At 53.5% G+C, this 14207-nt stretch overlaps 1 protein-coding gene across 8 annotated transcripts in view; it reads right to left on the bottom strand.

Annotated features, from left to right (window-relative positions):
• Positions 1-8746: 8746 nt before the first annotated feature.
• JADE2 (jade family PHD finger 2) overlaps positions 8747-14207 on the bottom strand; it is a 107334-nt gene continuing 101873 nt past the window's right edge. For all 8 annotated transcript variants that reach the window (XM_081036123.1, XM_081036127.1, XM_081036129.1 and 5 more), the window contains one exon: positions 8747-13306. In XM_081036123.1, the coding sequence (XP_080892249.1) occupies positions 12498-13306 (809 nt within the window). In that variant the 3' untranslated portion in view covers positions 8747-12497. The remainder of the gene's footprint in view (positions 13307-14207) is intronic.

Raw genomic sequence — 14207 nt, 5'->3', positions numbered from 1 at the left:
ACGGAAATTTTTGTTCTCGGCTTTCTTCAGCTAAAAGGAACTGAAGGCGAAATGTCACAGTGGAATTGTTAGTCCCACTTCATCCGGGATTAGCAAAATCTCAGAAACTAGAGAGATTACAAACATTACCAAATTCCAGGACCATTTTTAGGTTTCTCTCCTACCAAGCGCTAGGGTTTGGGTTGAAGTCTCTTTAGACCCACCTCCTAGTTGGGAAGTCACGCCAGATTGATTGCACTCTGGAGAAAAGCAAGTTGACTTTCCTCCTTTCTAGGGAGTTTACTTTTGAGACCTGAATGGCCAAGAGCCCCTCTTCAAGTAAGAGGTGGAACCAGAGAGCTCTAGCCTTGTTCTGGACACCAGGGAGGCCAAACACGTGGGAGCCTGTTTGTAACTAGGCACTCCATTGCACTGGGACACAGCTCTGCCAGCTGCTGAAGGAAACTGCAATGCTGCTTTCTTTCCTGACTGCCTGGTAGCAGATGGCAGGGGCACGAAACTATTTTGAGAATAGTCAGAGTTTTTCTCCACCCCAGCTTCTATTTGAGGCCAGGCTCAGAATCATCAGTCCTGTGGCAATGGGGCCGCTTTGGATTCTCTGGGGCCTCAGCTGCCTTCCTCCTTGGAGAAGCAGTGCCCCGATGCCTCTGATTACCTGACGACAGGATAGCCTTTGCCTATAATTCCATGTGTCAGTGCTGGGCTGGGCAAAATGGGGGACAAAGTTCCTACTCACCAGGTTCTCTCTGTTTTTCTCTCTCTCACACACAGAGCCACACACGTGGGAAACCATTAGCTATCACCAGGCATTTACCAAGCGTTGTGGTGGTGTTGGATTCAGGTCTGGGTGTCTGGCCTCACTTTCCGCCTGCCTTTTTTTCAGTTAGTCAGTAGGTATTTCCTGAACACCTGCCTGCTGGCGGCTGCCACTGCATAATGAAAAAATGGGCAGAGACCTGCCAAAGGAAGCGTGGAAGGCAAAAAGAAAAGGCCCCCCCGAACACTACTGAGGAGGTTTCTAGAAAGGGGGCAGCAGAGCTGAATCTTAAAGGAGTACAAACTGGTTAAGACAAGGGGTGATAGAGGATATTCCAAGCAGACAGAACAGCAAAGACAGAAAAGGGCTCAGTGTGATTTGGGGGCCGGTAGAGTTATTGCCTGAATAGGTACTGAGCGGAGAGAAAGCCAGGAGAGGATGTGGCCCAACGTGAAGAGGAAGCAGGAGAGCAGGGCTGCTCTTTTCCCACCTTTCCACCGATTTCTCATCTGTAATGATAAGTAGATTATCGCCAGTTTCAAAACCAACATTTTCTGACACATGACCATGTTTTCCAAGCTAAGGTAAAAGCCAGAATAGCCCGCTCCTGAGGCCATCAGATCAGAACATGCTATTTGAAGTTGGGACCATCTGCCTGGACATGTGTTCTCGAAATGCCACAGTGACCATTGAGCATGTGCACCAGAATGTGGGACACTGAGAATGGGAATGACAAAAAAAAAAAAAAAAGAAAAATTTTGAGATGTCCTAAATTAAATTACAGCAGGCCGGAGGGTGAAACGAAGAGACGAGAGAAGTTAATCAGTTAACAACCGCAGGGTAAAACCAACAGAAGACTAACATTCTTTTGAGTGTATGTTGGAACTTTGAATTAACTTCCAGGTGGCTAATTCCTAGAGTATCTAAAAAAAAAAAAAATAGCCTGAGTAGCAAACCACAGACCACCAAGTGCCATACAGACCACCAGGCGCCTCCAATCTTGCTACACATGACCTTTCGGGACCATTGCCCACAACTAATCCTAAAGAGCAAACACTTCCTAACAGACTCAGCACCTACCCAAGAACAGCCCTACTTCACCTTCTCCCACCCCCGTTATCTATAGCATATGTCGATTCTTTCAAAACAACTTACGGCTTTCTCCCCCAAAACTGGATGGTAAAGGAGCCCGTCAACTCAGGACAGCGGGTGTGATGTCGTCTCCACGTAGCCCTGCTGCCGGCGGTTCCGGCTGTGAGCTCCAGGACCTGGTTTCTTTTCTGGCTAGCGTATAGCTTAATAAACCCTTTCTTTTAGAAAAGCTTTCAGCTGTGAAAGTTTTTTGTTTGTTTAACAGGAATGATGCTGGTTTGGGGTAGAACGGAAGCACATGCTGAAGCTATTGAAACAGCAGGTATTGCCAACCTACAAAGCACCTGGCTGAGGCCTGGGGTGGGGGCTCTCTGGGATACCACTGGGCCAGGGGAGAGCTAAGACAGCAGCTGCCCCCTCTCTGACCCTCCTCTCCACAAATCTCTGACCGGGGACTGGCTCTGCCTGAACAGTGTGGAGATCTGCTGGTCCCATCCATCAAGCAGTAAAAGCATAATCAAAGTAATGGGTGGAATACACTGTATTCCAATCCCCTAGGAAAGTACTGAACTTGAAAAGTCAGGTGGGCAGGGTATCTTAACGCATCACATAGCCCAAGGGCTAGCTACCCAGAAAACAGTGGATTGGACTTGATCTCTGTGGCCCTGGGGCTCAGGAGGACCTGTGAATAGCAAAGTCAAGCTTCAAGGAGAAAATTGCAGTTGAATTTAGGGACGGCCTTTTTAAACACAGATGGCCTAGCACTGGGTTGCTTTCGAAATGACAGGCTCTCTGTCACTAGGATTCAGAGGCCGTCCTAGAGAAGGTGACTGGGCACCAGCTTTCACACCCCACATCTCCTCACCCCCACCCATTGCCCGAGGAACTGATGATGCAGGCCAGTGCCAGTCCCACACCCTTTCTTAACTAGAAGGAAGTGTGCCTGGAGGGGACAGGGTTCCCTAAGATTTGAGCATCCCCTCCAATTCCTGATGCCTCTACAGGGCACACTGCTCCCCCTTTGACATGAGCCCGTTTGTGAGTCTTACGTTGGATGAGGCAGCGGTCAGGCCCCCACCAGACCTCCTTGCCAAGCCTCCTAGGCTTCCTTCGGTGAGCTAATGGGCATGAATATTAAGACTGGCATGTGGAAGCAACGCTTAGTACACCAAGCACCTGTCACCAGAAGCAGGCAGTCACCCAGATCCCCAAAACAGCAGTTCAGAATATCCTCCAGGGAAGGTTTATTTTGCTGAGTCACTTTTCCCCTTTGGCTTCTGCTGCAAATCCGCCTGCTCTTCCCAGTTTCATGTTGATCACAACATTCAATCTCGAGAGATGGAAAGTTCCTTCTTTGCAAAAGGGGTTAGGGTAGGGGACAGGAGGGATGTCCTCTTCAGCTATCCCCTGGCTCTCGGGTTACAAGGTTTCAGGTGCACAAGATGGCCACCAAGGAACCTAGAATTCTGGGAAGGTGGGGGTTTCTCAGGCCCAGGCCACTGACTGTTACAGGCGTCACATGAGCTGCTTCCCTGATGAGTGCCAGCTGTTTACAACCAGCCCCTATTCCAGCCAGACCTGGGCAGCTGCAGGTGGCCAGTCCCTGCCCTGACCTCAGACCCCAGTTGTCCTGGTTGGGCACAGGGAGGCACACGAGAACTTGTAAACAACGGGGCTTTGCCAGCTCAGATTCCAGGAAGTGAGAGTAAACAGATATCTCGGACTCTTGCCTCTGGTTAGTCTGCCTGTGTTTGGACCTCTCTGCCTAAACCTTCACTTCCCCCCTCCTCTAACGCCTCCAGTGACTCCTGATTTTGCCCACCTCACATCCATGCCCACTGTATGCCTCTCAGCCGCCCTGCATGATGGGCCCAACAGGCATTCTCATCCTCATTTAACAAATGAGGAAACTGAGGCCCGGAATACAGATCGCTAATTCTCCATTAGTACCCCAAAGCTCACATGATTCCATTTCTAGTCACTTTCTCCTTCGTGGTGTATTCATGGATGAATTCTCTGGTCCTGAATGGCCACAGGTAGCTAATATCAGCTAAGGATGGAAGGAGAATAAGGGGCTCACCCACTGAACACAAACCCCTAGACCTGGGATTGCTGTTGCCTGGAACACAGAGGCCCCCAGCCCTGCTAGTGAGGCGTAGGCCCCATTCCCAAGCCTGGAGGCCAGATGTCTCACCTTCCTTCCACTGCCTCCAGGCCCTGCTCCATGCTTATCCCTGTCACTGTCCCAGCCCGACCTGGTGTCCATCCCATGGTCACACTCAAGGTTACTGCTATGTGCCTGCTGCCCCCCTCACCCGCTGACGGAGGAACCAGCAGCCAGTCTCATTCTGATTGGGTGAAGGCCTCAAGCTAAGTGGATAAAGCTTCTTCCTTCTCTCGCTCTGCTCAAGTCCAGTCCGGAGGCCCAGCTAGCCCCATCTGCCAGCCAGCTCCACCTCACCCAGCTGGCCTTAAGTTAAGGATCTCAGCAGGCTCTCACTCGGTGCTCACTGACCAGCTCCTCTGACCAAAGCCCCTCCCCCTGGGACCTGGTCTTTAGAGATCACAGTATCCCCAACCTCTTTTTCCGTTGTACAGATGGGAAAACTGAGGTACCTCAAATCAATGGCTGAAATAAGACTTGAACCCTGGTCTCCTCACTCCTGGGTTAGCCATATTTCCTTACAACCTTGGGGTGGGGGGAGGAGTGTGTATTTAACAATAATCAAAAGAAGCCTGAGTTTGAGTTTGAGTTGGGAGACGTAGGGGAGTCCTGGGCACCCCAGGACTGGCAGAGGCCCAAAGTGAACTCTATTTTTTTATTAATGTTTTAGAATAACTTCTTTTTGCTTAACATTATGTTTGTTGTTGCAACAAAACAGTTGTATGTCATTGAAAGTAGCAGGGATTTTTTTTCCTGTATAGTATTCTTTTTTTTTAAATTGTGGCAGAAAAATACGAAACATAAAATTTACCCTCCCAACAACTTCCAAGCACAATACTGTCAATAACAAGCACACTGAACCCCGCATCCTGCCTCTGCACCCGCAGAATAACTTGCATCTCCTCTGCCCCTTGCCCCTGGCAACCACCACTCTCCTTCCTGTTTATGAGTTTGACTACTTAGATACCTCATATAAGTAGAAGTGCGTAGTATGTGTGCTTTTGTGACTGGCTTATTTCGCTGAGCTAATGTCCTCAAGCTTCGTCCATGTTGTAGCATGTGTCAGAATTTCCTTCCTTGTCAAGACTAAGTGTGTTCTACTGTATGCATTTACCACATCGTCTTTATCCATTCATCCGTCAATGGACACTTGAGTTGCTTCCACCTCTTGGCTGTAGTGAATATTGCGACAACCAACGTGAACTCTCTAGATGCTGACCTGAGTCAGCAAATAAATGGGTCGTGGGCCTTGAAGAGCTCTAGGGAGCAGGATCCCTTCCAGGGCACCTCGGAGTTGTATTCAGCCTTGGATTGGGGTGCGACATGCCATGGGAGCCATAGCACAGTAAGATGGGGCAGGCTGGGTTCTATCTGTCCTGGCCACTGGCTGTAGCCCCCTTTCCTTTGCTCTCGTACTACAGGGGTGAGCATTTTGGCATTATGGGGACAGTCTTGGATCTCTTACAGTTTGTACACAAATCACTCGCCAGCATGAACCCTGTGCGTGGGACACAGTGTAATGGAGGACGCAAAGCCTCCCGCTAGAATTGCCGGGTAAAATTCAGGACGCGATATTTGCAACATACTTAGGAGAAGGAGTTATTTGTTGTTGGTCTGAAATTCTAATTTCACTGTATGTCCTGTACTTTTATTTGCTAAATTTGGCAACCCTACCATCTAACCGCTTGAAGGTCTGTCTCCCTCACCAGCCAGCACTGGGGCCCTGCATCCCGACCCAGGATTCCTCAGAATGGATGGTATGGACGCTTCCGAACTCCAGGCCTGGCTTGGAGTACTGAGTATAGAGTGCCACCTTGCTCCATTATTGAAGCTTGCCCCTTAAGTTACCTGCTTGGCTAAGGCCCCATCCTTTCCTCTCTCCCTTTGAGTATTGGAATCAAGCCTGCCTACACCCCAAAAGGCTGCCCTAAGAGTCATATTTTATGATCTCCTTTTAAATCAGGCAACCCCCAAATGGTGATGATGAAGCCTCACGTGCCTCTGCCTGAGTCTCTCTTCAGGAGAATGAAAAGTGGGTGGCTGGGGCACACACACACTGGGGCAGCAGGAGGCTTGACCCTCACAGTGCCCTCGTGGTACTGTGGCCCTCGTGGGTGCCCTCAGGAGCCTGGCCAGGTGGCGCGGAAGCACAGGGGTCTCCTGTGAAGGGGAAGGTAGCTGTGAGACCACTTTGAGCCACCTGTGTTTCCTGGCATGGGTCCATAGCACCTGAGTCCTAAAACTGTCCCCAAGAAGAGGGGCCTTGGCTGTCTCCTCTGGCAGACAGCTGCAATAAGAGGCCAGCTCTGGGAGCCTGAAGTGCTCCTCTCCCACCCACTGTTGACTTCCTCCCTTTCTATGGCAGTTACAAGAAGGCAGCACCTGGGTCTCCTCGGCCTGCCCACTCCACCCAGGTGGGCACCCAACCGGCCTGAGCCAATGTCTGACTCTCCCAGGAGCCCTCTTGTCCCTGAACTGCCTCCCTGTTCCTGAAACTGTTAGAGAAGATCCTTCTCTGTACTGGGGGAAGACCCAAGTGTGGGGTCCAAGGCAGGCTGGGGTACTGAGACTGGGGGATGCATGGTTGGCCCTGGCACTGGGGCCTCAGACTGGGAGGCATCCGGGCTAGGACCCAGCGGGCGGTAGATGGCGCTCCAGACCCTACCTTGCAGGAGTTGAGCGAGAACCCGGGAAGTTCAGGGCGGGCAGAGACCTCCCTCCTCCCAGGACGTATACCCACTTGCTGCACAGTCTCGATGAGTAAGTGCACACTGCTTTGGGATTATCTGATTCAAGTCTGCCTCCCACACTAGCCTGGTCTCTCCAGAGGGGCATGTGGGCACCCTAGTGGCCTCAGAGCCCAGCAGCAGATGCTCAGTGAGTGCTGAATCAGTACAGGCATGACACCCAGGAGATGCTGGCAGAGAACTGGCCCGCTATGGGGGAGCTGCCACCAGGTCAGCCCTCACTTGTCCTGTCCTCGGGGCTCTCAGACGGCGGGGGAGCACGGGCAGTGACTGGGGTGAAGGCCTAGGAGCACTAATCAGATGTGAGACCCCTGCCCTAAAGCCATGTGTTGACTTAATGGGGTGCAGAAAGGGTCCCAGAGGGACCTGGGGTAGGAATGCCGGGCCAGGCCTGCTCCTCAGCCTCTGTCCTTCCCTGTGGAGGGGGTCTCAGCTCCTCAGGGCTGTCTGTCCCTCACTCCACACAACCTGGGGGACAGCTGACCGTCTCTAGGGCTGCACTGCCTGATGGAGTAACCACTAGCCACATGGCTATCGAGCTTGAAATGTGGCCGGTCCACATGTGGTGTAAGATGTGCTGTGAGTGTAAAACACACTGGACTGCAAAGACTTCGTACAAAAACAGAATGTCAACTATCTCATTAATAATTATTTTATATTAATTACACATTAAAGGGATCACCTTTTGGATATAACGGGTTAAATAAAAGTATTAAAATTCACTTTACCTGTACTTTTTACTCTTGAAATGTGTGGCTACTAGAATTCCCTGCATGGCTCGCACTATATTTCTATTGGACATTGTGGCTTCAGAGGCACAGGTGCCCACGGTTATCAGCTGGGTCAGCTGACAGGCACAGGCCCTTGCGGTATCGTTCTGGACCACTGTGGCCAAGTGGGCCTGCTACTGGGCTGGCAGTGATGGGGCGTGACTGAGGGCCTGGGGTGCCGAGTGCAGGGCAGCTGATGGCTCCAAACCACGCCTAGGTGGGCTGGCCGTCCAGGTGCCCCCAGGTTTATTTCCAACGCCTTCTGCATTGTGGAGTCACAGAACCTTGGATCTGAAGGCGCCCTTGGGGATCTGCCACCTATTGCACCGGGGAGAAAATAGGGCAATTCTCTGTGGCAAACAACTAAGTCAGCGGCCAGAGGCTAGACTGCGAGTCCCAGTCCTACCCTCTATCCACACAGCCTCCCCTTGGGCTCCGAGGAGCTGCAAGACCCCTCCACACACAGCTTGACCTCTTTGCCAATATGGCCCCCTCTACCAGTTAAGCTCCTTGTCCCTTCTGTCTGTCCAGCTCCCTTTTGGACAAGCAACTACTTATTCTTTCGGTCTCCAGTGCCTAGAAGCTGTAGGGCAGGGGCCTGGTGACTGCCACGCACACACGGTACAAAGCCCAGCGCACAGCAAACGAGGCATGGGGTCCATATTGTTAAATGAGTGGTGTTGCTTCCTCGGCGACCCTTCCTGAAAGCCCCACCCAGCCCAGGCCCCCATGATGCCCACTTCCCTGACTGCGTCCCTACTGGACTGTGAACTGCCCAGGGACGGACTACATTCCCCACTTTCCAGAGCCTGGTGTAGTGTTGGTGCTCCGGAAATAATGAAAACAAACCTGGGAAAAATTCTTCCCCGACGTAGGGACAGATGCCCAAGCTTCCTCGGCCACCTTCCCATCGTCCCAGGCTGGTAGCTCATGAACCAGCAGTCCCGCCTCATGATGCAGGACTTCAACTCTTACCAGAGGAGTGGCTTTGGGTATGTCCCTCATCCGCTCTGAAATCCAGGGGGCGACAACAGTGAGGAGCGAATGAGATTCAGCCTTGAGGCACAACCCTTGACCATCAGTACAACTTAGGGGGTAGCAGCAGGTCCCTTGGGACACCCAGGGAACACTCAGTGTTTCACTGAGCCCACTATTGGGTGTGGCCTGGGACCCCCAAGTCCCACTCAATGCAACAGAACCTCACACCAGCCAGCACAGAAAACACTGCTTTATTAACTGCGTTTGCCAACACACGAGGAGTGCAAAGGGCTCCCTGAGACACAGGCCCTGGTGGGGCCAGGTCTGGAAACCCCATGAGTGAGCAGGACAGGATGGGACTGGGAGCTATGCAGCAGTGGCAACACAGAGTCATGCAGGGCACGGCGGGCTCTGGCCGCACCGGGGCGGCCGTACATTCTATTGCTTGTTAAGGGCAGGAACACAGACAATGTACAAAAAGGGGAGATAGGTCTTTGCGTTAATGAAAAATACATTTTTTCTCTACAAAGGAATCTTTTCTAATACAAGAAAATAAATATTGCAACATAAGCCAAAAATAATTTAAAATTGCTCTTTTCAATATATTTTCAATATTTCTCTTGAATATTAACAAATGGCACATCACTTTCTTTGAAACAAAGACAGAAGGTGTTTCCTCCTGTGACATTCATATCATCCCCCCATCCCGAGCCGACATGGAGCACAGAGTGTCGTGCGTCTGAGGGACAAGGTGACAGGAAGTACCTTAAAGAACAACCAAAAGTCCCAGACTCCCGCCCTGGCTCTTTGGCCAATGTGGCCAGCTGGACCAGAGGCATGGGAAATGGCCTCCCCAAGGGCCTTGCTACAGGCATCCGGACCATCCTGCAGAGCTCCGGGCACAGGCAGATGTTGGTCACAACTGGCAGTGAGCAAGGAAATGCCAAGTCCAGCTGCTGCCGATATGTTTTCGAGTTGATTCTCTAGGAATTGCCCCAGCAAGTCCCACAGTGCACCCATCCACAACGGACATACAGGCTCACGGACACACGAGACGTGCCCTGGCATGCACTCACACACCCACAGGCCAACACCCACGTTTGGAAACCTGGGTGGCTTCTCCAAAGAAACCGAGACCCTTCCACTGCAAACGCTCACAGTCACCAAGTCAGAGGTCATGTAATGAAATGAACTCTTCTACGTTTCTTCACCTTATCTGTTGTAAAATACATTTACGACCCATAAAAATACTTTGTCACTGCTGAGGGGAAGGAGGTGGTGGGCAGCCAGGACTGGGAAAATGGGATGCCAGCCAGGATGAACTACAGAGCAGCTTCTCCCGCTGAGCGTGGGCAGGTGTGGTCAAGTGCAAGATCTGCCTCAGCCTCTGGCCTGGCAAAGGTCTTCTGCTTCCCGCTTTAACCTCAGGGGCAGCAAAGCCATCAGCACGCTGGACAGTAGACCAGGAGTGAAGGGGCCCTGGCTAATGGCAGAAAGGACAGTGGTGGGTTTCAGCATCCTTATCCTCCTTGCAGTCCGGAGGACATCTAGAGGTGGACAGCACTAGGGCCTGGCCTAGGAGTGAAGGGGCTCCCACCAGCCAGTCTCACTGACACCCAGGCTCTGTGCTGGACATGGCCCCAGGGAGAGGCCAGCCAGAGAAAGAGCCAATTAAGAGGGTCAGAATCTAGAGTGCACCCCTGAAGAGTGCTGGCTGCCTCGCCTGGCCAGACCCTCCGCACTCCCTCCCCCACTGCCAGCGAGCCGTCTCTGCCTCAGGATGGATGAAGGGGTCAGGGGTAAGTGCTGAGTCTATTGGACTTGAGCCATCGCTGGCACCCCGACCCCCACCCCCTGGGCAGAGTTTGGTTGTTCTTTAAGCTCGTCCCTTTGCTTCCTGCAGGGTCAGACTGGACAATCCAGCACAGACAAGGCTGTGACCCGAAACACGGGGAGGGAAGGTCTGTTCAAAGGCAGTAAACAGAGAATGGGGTTGGGACGTTGAGCTGACACTGCACTGGCCACTACTATCAAGGCGGCAGGAAGACTAAACTCTACATGGTAGCTTGTGACATCCCAACGACCAGAATCCTTGAAGCCTGCTGAGTCCACTCCAACTGGACACATTTGTCCGAGCCTCTGAACTTAGTCATTATCTTTGTTTCCTGTTTTGCAAAAATTCACATGAAACTGAGTGTCAATGACAATGCCACTGTCGTACCTTGATAGTTTTGGAGTCGGAGGTGGGTGGTCCAGCTGCTCCCCATCCCGCTGATTTGCATGGTGTGTATTTGCGTTGGGGGAACCCCACGGTCAAGACTGGCCATGCTGGTTTTGCCACCAGTGTTGCTCCCCACTGTGAGCCTGAGATTAGGAGAGCTCACAGTGGGCCCAGCCCAGGATCTGAAATCCCACACCCGGTTCCCAGTTCCCAGAGTTGGGCAGAATAGCCTCCTCTTCCGAGAGCTTGGCTCATCTCCTTGGGTGTGGGCGATGAACATGTTTCTGGTACTTTGTTGCTCAAGAACTCCATTAAAAAAAAAAAAAAAAAGTCCAAGTAACAAGTTGTCAGGTCCAGGCTGTGCTGTATTATGGTCAAAATATTCTTTGGCATCCACAGAATGATTCGACTGACCCACTGGACTTTTGCAAGGTTCTTGTTGGAGAAGCTCTGGCTTTACCAGTGGTGGAAGTGACCCGGGAGTAATTCACAAAAGAAAAAAAACACATGTTTTCACTGAATTCCTTTTTTGTTTGTTCCCTGAGCTATCACCCTGGGGCCACTCCACTAAAAAACACTTCAGAGCAGCTACCTGGGACCTAGAGGGTGGGGTGGAAGGCGGGTAGGTGGGGGGGAGGGAGGGCACGGCTGGGAAAGGGGGTTAAGGCTCAGAGGGAGAGGAACCAGGAGCCTCCAGCAAGACTTGAAACAGCCCCAGCAGCCAGCACGGCCGCCTGGGCCCCGGGATCCCACTGCTACTTGGAAGGAGGAGTTTCCAGAAGGAAACTGAGGAAGCAGCTCATCTCTTAGCGGGACTGGGAAACTTGAAAAGGCAAACGGTCTGGTCTGGTCAGCTGTCTAGGAATGACCGGACTTCAGCAGGACTGGCCCCGAAGGAAGGAAGTTGGAGCCCCAGAGTGATTCTCTGCAGCGGGCGAGCCTGAGCCCCACGCCCCGGTCTGGGCACTGGCCCTCCCTGGCAGCCCTCCACCGACCCCGGTGGCTGGTTGCTCGGGAGTCCCCTGAGTAAGTGGCACAGCTCAGGAAGGATTTCTGGGAGCCCCTGCCCAGAGCTGCAGGCCTGGGCACTGGCAGGGGCGGAGCAGCAAGGGACTGGGGGGTCGCGGGGTGGGCGGGCAGGCCTCAGATGTGGGCTGATCAGGAACAGCTGAGGTGCCCCTGGAGCCAGCGGGGCCCTCTGTGCCCCCTCAGTGCTTTCTCGTATAAGCTCGTTGTGCTTGTGACAGTGAGTAGACTGGCTGGGTATCACTGATTATACTTCCTCGGGGATCAGTGGGGTGCAGCAGGACCCCCACCCCCACCCCCAAATGGACTACAGTGGAATTTGGGGGCAAGGTAGGGCAGGCCCTGGGCTGGCCCATCTGCCATGAAATAATGCCCAAATGACAGTCTGTCACCCAGTGGCAGCGGACTGGCGTCCTGAGCTCTTCCCCTTGCCTGCATCTAGCCAGGAGCCCAGCAATGCCGCGTGGGCAGGGCGGGGATGCCGCTGTGGCAGGAAGGCTGCACAGGACCTGGCCCGGTCCCTGCAGCCGGAGCCGTGGAGGAATCCTAATGTCCTAGGCCAGCACAGAGGAAAGACAACAGTGTGGAATTCAAAACTCGCTCTATATTAAAAATAAAACCACAACAGAGTGGCCACCTCGAGGGTCTGGGACACTCAGCAAAGATTGGAAATGGCAGTTGTGACTGGGCTGAGGCCTCATGGGGGGACCAGGGCAGGGCCTGTGGCAGGGGTACGGGTGACTTAGGAGGCCAGAACCCCCATGCGGACCACCTCCTCAGCCCCTGCTTCCCGGGGACCCCGCTGCACCCCATTGTCCTTGGTCTCCACATCTGAGTCGCTCATCTCCCCATCAGAGAAGTAGCCATCAGTCTCAGTGTCAAAGTGCAGGCTGACCTTTGGCCTCTCGGCCACAGTGGAAGGCGGTCCTGTCCCAGCGTCCAGCCTGGCACCCGATGATCTCCGGGCTCCCTTGCTCTCACGGGGTGGCCGCAGCCGGCCTGAGGGCTTGGGGCTCGCCGTAGGGCCAGGCACTTGGACATTCGAGTCGGCAGCCATTGGAGCTGCCTCGTCGGGGGTGTCAGGGGCCAGTGGTGGGGGGCTCTTGGGGCCTGCTGGAATGGGACAGTCCCCGGCTTCAGGACTGGATGGCAGGTGAGAAGGCGTTCGCCGTGGTGGTTTCCGGGCAGGTGGCCCCTGACCCCCCTTGCCGCAGCCTGCATCCTGGCCCCAAGGCTTCTTGGGGGGTTTGTCTGCAGTCGTCCGTGACCCGGGCCCATCCTGTGGTGGTTTCTTCTTGGCAGGCAGTCGGGTGCGGCCACGAGCCTTCCTGGCAGGGTCACCAGGTCGCAGCGAGGGGTCCCGCATGAAGCTTAGCAGCGTCTCCTCATCTTGCAGCAGCTCCTCCGACAGCAGCCCTGGAGCAGGGTCCTCTCGGTGCCCATTGTTTAGTGACCACTCGCTCATGGCCATGTTTTCTGCTGTGATCTGCACTGACTGAGCCAGCCAGCTATTGAAGAAGGTGCCATCGATGGGGAATGAGGTGGAGAGGCCTGGCGGAGCGGAGAGGAGGCAGGTGAGATGCCAGCAGGTATATGTCCCACCCACTTTCAGGAAGGCCCCTGTGACCCTCCCTAGCACCCCACTGTGTACTTTCCTTCCTTCCTACCATGCTCCCTGTTCAAAAATTATAAGAATTTCAACGTGGCAACAGTAGAGCATTAATCCAAGTGAGGGCTTTGAGACTGCCCAGGAGCACACCCAAGAGGCACGCCCTGCCCAGTCTTGGGGGGACAGGGGATGGAGGAAAGGAGGAAAGTGCCCTATGGCCACCAGGGGGCGCTGCATTTCTATGAGCATGGCCTCCCAGAGCTCCCAAAGCAAGGAACTTAGCATGAATAGGGTGGCAAGGTACATCTGGGTAGAAGGTCCCTCTTGCATGCCAAGACCAGTTCCGGCTATTGGCCCTCCCTCCTTTCCTGAGGTCTTGGGAGGGACAGCTGATGAGACTGAGCCTCCTATTAGGCACCCAAGTTGTCCCCTTCCTGAGGCAGGGAAGTAAAAGATGACCTGGGGCTGCTGTGCTAGAAGTGAGGTCTGGAAGGAGACTCCACTGGATTCCCTGAGAAGTGCTGTAGGGGAAGCATGTGACATCCTGGGAGACAGGGACATGTGACATCCTGGGAGACAAAGCCCACAGCAGGGGTCCCCTCAAGGGCTACTCAGCTTGATGGGGCAGCAGTAAGGTCTGTGACAGTGAACATGCCTGTGAAGGGCCACTGCCTGTGGCTACTCCTTTAGATCCCTCTGGGTGGCTCCAGGAAAGTTCATTGGTACTGAAAGGAGGGTCCATTTGAGAAGATTCTGGCAGAGTGGGACAAGGATGGAGTTGTTCTGACAGACCATTACCGCCCATCATGGGGCTGGGCTCCGAGAAGAGCCCAGATCACCTAG

This window comes from Rhinolophus hipposideros (assembly GCF_964194185.1).
Source record: "Rhinolophus hipposideros genome assembly, chromosome: 23".
In the NCBI taxonomy this organism is placed as follows: Eukaryota; Metazoa; Chordata; class Mammalia; order Chiroptera; family Rhinolophidae; genus Rhinolophus; species Rhinolophus hipposideros.
Note: the sequence above shows the minus strand (reverse complement) of the source record. Positions and strands in the feature narration are given on the sequence as shown.